Source organism: Mustelus asterias, chromosome 9 (genome assembly GCF_964213995.1).
Source record: "Mustelus asterias chromosome 9, sMusAst1.hap1.1, whole genome shotgun sequence".
Classification (NCBI taxonomy): domain Eukaryota; kingdom Metazoa; phylum Chordata; class Chondrichthyes; order Carcharhiniformes; family Triakidae; genus Mustelus; species Mustelus asterias.
In genome coordinates, this window is record NC_135809.1 from 80,181,072 (window position 1) to 80,187,208 (window position 6,137).

At 48.0% G+C, this 6,137-nt stretch overlaps 1 protein-coding gene across 1 annotated transcript in view; it reads left to right on the forward strand.

The window, feature by feature from the left end:
• The window catches only part of creb3l1 (cAMP responsive element binding protein 3-like 1), a 106,249-nt gene that overhangs the window by 89,931 nt on the left and 10,181 nt on the right, over nt 1-6,137 (forward strand). Inside the window, exon 2 of the mRNA XM_078221369.1 lies at nt 291-498. Coding sequence (XP_078077495.1) covers nt 291-498 — 208 coding nt within the window. The remainder of the gene's footprint in view (nt 1-290; nt 499-6,137) is intronic.

Sequence of the window (6,137 nt, forward strand, 5' to 3'; positions counted from 1 at the left end):
AGGTTTGATTCCTGGCTCGGGTCACTGTCTGTGCGGAGTCTGCACATTCTTCCCATGTCAGCGTGGGTTTCCTTTGGGTGCTCCGGTTTCCTCCCACAGTCCAAAAGACGTGTTGGTTAGGTGCATTGGCCATGCTAAATTCTCCCTCAGTGTTACCCGAACAGGCGTCGGAGTGTGGCAACTAGGAGATTTTCACAGTAACTTCATTGCAGTGTTAATGTAAGCCTACTTGTGACACTAATAAATAAACTTTAAACTTTACTTCAACACCTTTCTCTCTGCACTTGCAGCATTTTTCGGAGAACCTGGATGACTTTTCCAACGAGCTGTTCAGCAGCTTCTTCGATGATCCCCTGCTGGCTGAGAAGAACCCGCTGTTGGACATGGATCTTGACCCAGCCACTCCAGACATCCAGGCAGAGCACAGCTACTCTCTGAGTGGAGACTCTGCCCCTCAGAGCCCAGTCATGCCAATCAAGATGGACGAATTCAGCAAAGGTAAAGGAGGGTTTACCCGGCTTTCGGGGGCAGGGTAAGGGCAGTTCCAGGATGTGGGAATGAGACCGGGCACCCCTTTCCCTTTCAGATCACCCGCGCTGCCAACTCAGTGGTTGGCTTCCTATAGAATTCAAGGGACCATCAACTTTCGTCTCTCATTTTACACTGGTGTCCAAATTCTGGATCTACCTCAAGGTTCTTCACACAAAGAGGTGTGAAACTTTGGAATTCTCTACTCCAGGGGGTTCTGGATGATCCATCATTGGGCATAGGCTTATACAATGGAGCTTTGGTTTCTCAGGATTTCTCAAGAAGAAAAGAAAAGCTCACAAAAGGTTCAGGGAGCTAGGTAATGTTAGAGATCTTGAAGAGTATACGGCTAATAGGAAGGATCTTAAGAAGGAAATTAGGAGAGCCAGAAGGGGTCATGAGAAGGCCTTGGCAGGCAGGATTAAGGAAAACCCCAAGGCATTCTACAAGTATGTGAAGAGCAAGAGGATAAGATGTGAAAGAATAGGACCTATCAAGTGTGACGGTGGGAAAGCTTGTATGGAACCGGAAGAAATAGCAGAGGTACTTAATGAATATTTTACTTCAGTGTTCACTATGGAAAAGGATCTTGGTGGTTGTAGTGCAGACTTGCAGCGGACTGAAAAGCTTGAGCATGTAGATATTAAGAAAGAGGATGTGTTGGAGCTTTTGAAAAGCATCAAGTTAGATAAGTCGCCGGGACCGGATGAGATGTACCCCAGGCTACTGTGGGAGGCGAGGGAGGAGATTGCTGAGCCTCTGGCGATGATCTTTGCATCATCAATAGAGACGGGAGAGGTTCCGGTGGATTGGAGGATTGCGGATGTTGTTCCTTTATTCAAGAAAAAGTAGAGATAACCCTGGAAATTATAGACCAGTGAGGTGCTGGGGGGTAGGTACAGAGGAGATGTCAGGGGTAAGTTTTTCACTCAGAGGGTGGTGGGTGAGTGGAATCGGCTGACGTCGGTGGTGGTGGAGGCAAACTCGTTGGGGTCTTTTAAGAGACTTCTGGATGAGTACATGGGATTTAATGGGATTGAGGGCTATAGATAGGCCTAGAGGTGGGGATGTGATCGGCGCAACTTGTGGGCCGAAGGGCCTGTTTGTGCTATGGCTTTCTATGTTCTATGTTCTAACCTCAGTGGTTGGTAAGTTGATGGAGAAGATCCTGAGAGGCAGGATTTATGAACATTTGGAGAGGTATAATATGATTAAGAATAGTCAACATGGCTTTGTCAAAGGCAGATCATGCCCTACGAGCCTGATAGAATTTTTTGAGGATGTGACTAAACACATTGATGAAGGAAGAGCAGTAGATGTAGTATATATGGACTTCAGCAAGGCATTTGATAAGGTGCCCCATGCAAGGCTTATTGAGAAAGTGAGGGGGCATGGGATCCAAGGGGACATTGCTTTGTGGATCCAGAACTGGCTTGCCCACAGAAGGCAAAGAGTGGTTATAGATGGGTCATATTCTGCATGGAGGTCGGTCACCAGTGGAGTGCCCCAGGGATCTGTTCTGGGACCCTTTCTCTTTGTGATTTTTATAAATGACCTGGATGAGGAATTGGAGGGATGGGTTGGTAAGTTTGCTGATGACACAAAGGTTGGAGGTGTTGTGGATAGTGTGGAGGGATGTCAGAAGTTGCAGCGAGACATTGATAGGATGCAAGACTGGGCGGAGAAGTGGCGGATGGAGTTCAACCCAGATAAGTGTGAGGTGGTTCATTTTGGCAGGTCAAATAGGATGCGGAATATAATATTAATGTAGGACTCTTGGCAGAGTGGAAGATCAGAAGGATCTTGGGGTCCGAGTTCATAGGACGCTCAAAGCAGCTGTGCAGGTTGAGGCTGTGGTTAAGAAGGCGTATGGTGTACTGGCCTTCATCAACCGAGGAATTGAGTTTAGGAGTTGTGAGACAATGTGGAACTATATAAGACCCTGGTCAGACCACACTTGGAGTACTGTGCTTAGTTCTGGTCGCCTCATTACAGGAAGGATGTGGAAGCCATAGAAAGGGTGCAGAGGAGATTTAGAAGGATGTTGCCTGGGTTCAGGAGCATGCCTTATGACGATAGGTTGAGTGAGCTCAGCCTTTTCTCCTTAGAGAGACGAAGGATGAGGGGCGACCTGATAGAGGTGTATAAGATGTTGAGAGGTATTGATCGAGTGGATAGTCAGAGGCTTTTTCCCAGGGCTAAAATGGTTGCCACAAGAGGACACAGGTTTAAGGTGCTGGGAGTAGGTACAGAGGAGATGTCAGGGGTAAGTTTTTCACTCAGAGGGTGGTGGGTGCGTGGAATGGGCTGCCAGCAACGGTGGTGGAGGCGGATTCGATAGGGTCTTTTAAGAGATTTTTAGATAAGTACATGAACTTAGTAAGATAGAGGGTTATAGGTCAGCCTAGTAATCGCTATGGTAGGGACATGTTCGGCACAACTTTGTGGGCTGAAGGGCCTGTATTGTGCGGTAGTTTTTCTATGTTTCTATGTAACACTGCCTTCACGCTCCATGGGCGAGATTCTCTGGCCTCTCGGCTGCATGTTTCCCGCTGGCAGGAGGTGGCCCATTATTTGCTAGCGGCTGGATTCTCTAATCCCACTGCTGACAATGGGAATTCCCATTGCCGTCACCCCACACCGACAGGAAACTCATAGTTAGGGGTGGGCTGTCGGTGGGACTGGAGAATCCCGCTGGTGTGAACGGCCAGAGAATTCTGCCCCATGTCTGTTACAGAAACAACCAACTTCTCATTTTTACTTGGGTGATAAGTTGACCTGTCTACCCATATATGATAGGCTTCACCCTTTCTTTGGCTGCTAAGATACTGAAAGGATTTTCCTGTTATGTTCCTAATTTGCAGCTGTATTTTGTTTTCCCTGAGCTGGAGTTTGCCATTGGAGGTGGTTTAAAAGGCAGTCCAACGGAAGAATTTGCACTGCAGCGCAGTGTATCAGTTTTTAAAATTTATTTGTTCGTAGGATATGGATGTCACTGGCCAGGCCAGCATTTATTGCCCATCCATGATTGTCCGTGAGAAAGTGATGGTGAGTCGCCATCTTGAACCACTGCTGTCCATCTGGTGCAGGTACACCCACTGTGCTGTTTGGAAATCTCGGGATTTTGACCCAGGAACAGCAATATATTTCCAAGTCAGGATGATGTGTGGTGGTGGTGTTCCCATTGCATCTGTCCTTCCAGATGGCAGAGGCTGTGGGTTTGGAAGGTGCTGTCTAAGGAGCCTTGATGAATTGTTGCATCTTGTAGATGCTGCCACTGTGCGCTGTTGGTGGAGAGAGCGAATGTCGGAGCAGCAGTGCTGCTGATGCATGTGCCTCTGGCCCATTTTATTTATTTATTAGTCACAAGTAGGCTTAATTAACACTACAATGAAGTTACTGTGAAAATCCCCTAGTGGCCACACACTGGTGCCTGTTCAGATACACTGAGGGAGAATTTAGCATGGCCAATGCACCTAACCAAAACGTCTTTCAGACTGTGGGAGGAAACTGGGACACCCGGAAGAAACCCATGCAAACATGGGGAGAACGTGCAGACTCCGCACAGACAGTGGCCCAAGCTGGGAATTGAATCTGGGTCCCTGGCACTGTGAGGCAGCAGTGCTAACCACTTTGTCACCGTGCCACTGAGCATGTGGGGTCTCACGCTAACTGAATGACTTACCTGGCTGATGTACCTTTTTAGAGGCCAGCGGACATCATCACCGTCAACACAGATGTAGCTGGTCAGGCACTGAGGCGCCATGGGGTTTACCTCTGTGACTATTCCCTCAGGTGCAGGGTGCGATCGACTGCATACATGGAACTATCAATGCTCCATCCTCTGAGGGTGGACCATTCATTAACAGAAGGGTGTTCCATTCTATAAACATTCAGCTGGTAAGTGACCATCACAAGAGGTCCATTCAGCTTTGTGATACATCCATCCAGAGGCCTTCACTGGTGCTGCAGCAGTTCCCACTATCAGACAGCCTCCATGGATGGGCCCTGGCCGACAAGGATATCCTTTGAAGAGATGGCTGATGGCCCTGCGTGTAAGACCCCACAATTGCAGCACAGGAACGATATAACCAGTGCCATCTCTCCATGATGGCCACCACTGAGCAGCTCTTCAGCCTCCTGAAGATATGGATTGGGTGTCTTCATCCATTGGGGTGGTGCCCTCCAGCACAGCCCTTTAAGGGTTTCCTGCCTACTTGTGGTCTGCTGGGCTCTGTATGCACATGACCACACTAAGAGGAATGGACCTGGTGGAGGTCCATCAGGAAGGGCCTCAGAGGATGAGGAATTTGATGAGGACCAACCAAAGATTGCTACAATGCCATCCAAAGATTGGCCTCCTGTGGGAATGCACTGACTATGCTGGCAGGGAATCCCAGGACCCACAGATCCAGGACCACTTCTCCTGAGCCTACAGATCCTGCAATGGGACATGATGCAGGAAGGTTCCTCTGAGAAGACACTGTCATACTTCACACACACAGGCAAGGCCTAAACGCCCAGAACTAACAAAACATATTAATTTTTTTACCCACAGCCCTTTACTTCCCATTAAAGTGCAGGCATTGAACAAAAGGTTTCTAACTTCCACCCAGGTGAAAGCCACTGTGATGCTGCCACCGTTTATCTGTGAGAGCTCCTGCATGGAGCTCCACTCCATGGCTGGAGGAGATGTGCGTTGCAGTGGCTGAGCTGCACATGGTGTCACACCTCGGGTCGGGGTGTGCATGATGGTACTGCCATAGGGTGTGCCACTGGCCTCAGGTGACTGCCCATGTGGAGTCTGCATGTTCTCCCCGTGTCTGCGTGTGTTTCTTCCGGATGCTCCGGTTTCCTCCCACAGTCCAAATATGTGCAGGTTAGATGGATTGTGTTTCTGTGTTTGTGTATGTGGGTGTTTGCGTGTGTCTGTCTGTGTGTATCTGTTTGTGTGTGTCTGTCTGTTTGTGAGTGTGTGTCAGTGTGTCTCTGTATGTCTGCTTGTCTGTGTGTGTATCTGCATGTGTTTTTTGGGTGTGTTTGTGTGTGTGAGAGAGTGTGTGTGAGAGTATTGTGTGAGTGTGTGTGTGTATGTGAGTGTGTGTTTTTGAGTGTGTATGTGTGTGTTTATATGTATGTGAGTGTGTGTGTGTGTAATTGTGAGTGTGTGTATAAGTGTGTGTGTGAGTGTATGTGTGTTTGTGTGGATGTAATTGTGTATGTGAGTGTGTGTGTATGACTGAGTGTGTATGTGGGTGAGTGAGTGTGTGTGTATCTGTGTCTATGAATGGGTGTGAGTGTGTCTGTTTGAGTGTGTGTGTATGTGTGTCCATGTGAGTGTGTGTGAGCGTGTGTGTGTGAGTGTTTCTGGCAGTGACATTTGGAAATTAACCATTATAAACTAGTTATCAACTTTGGAGCAGATGGAGATTATTTTTTCTGTGTAAGTTTAGATTTATGAGGAGCTGCGGTCCAAGCTCCAGTTGCATGTATCAATGGGAGACCTCTTAGCTTTATTCGAGCTGTTTATTCCCATTCATCTGGAGCACACCTTGTGAAGATGCCTTTCGCACCGTCATCTTTGGTTCCTGGTGTTACCATCAAGCAGT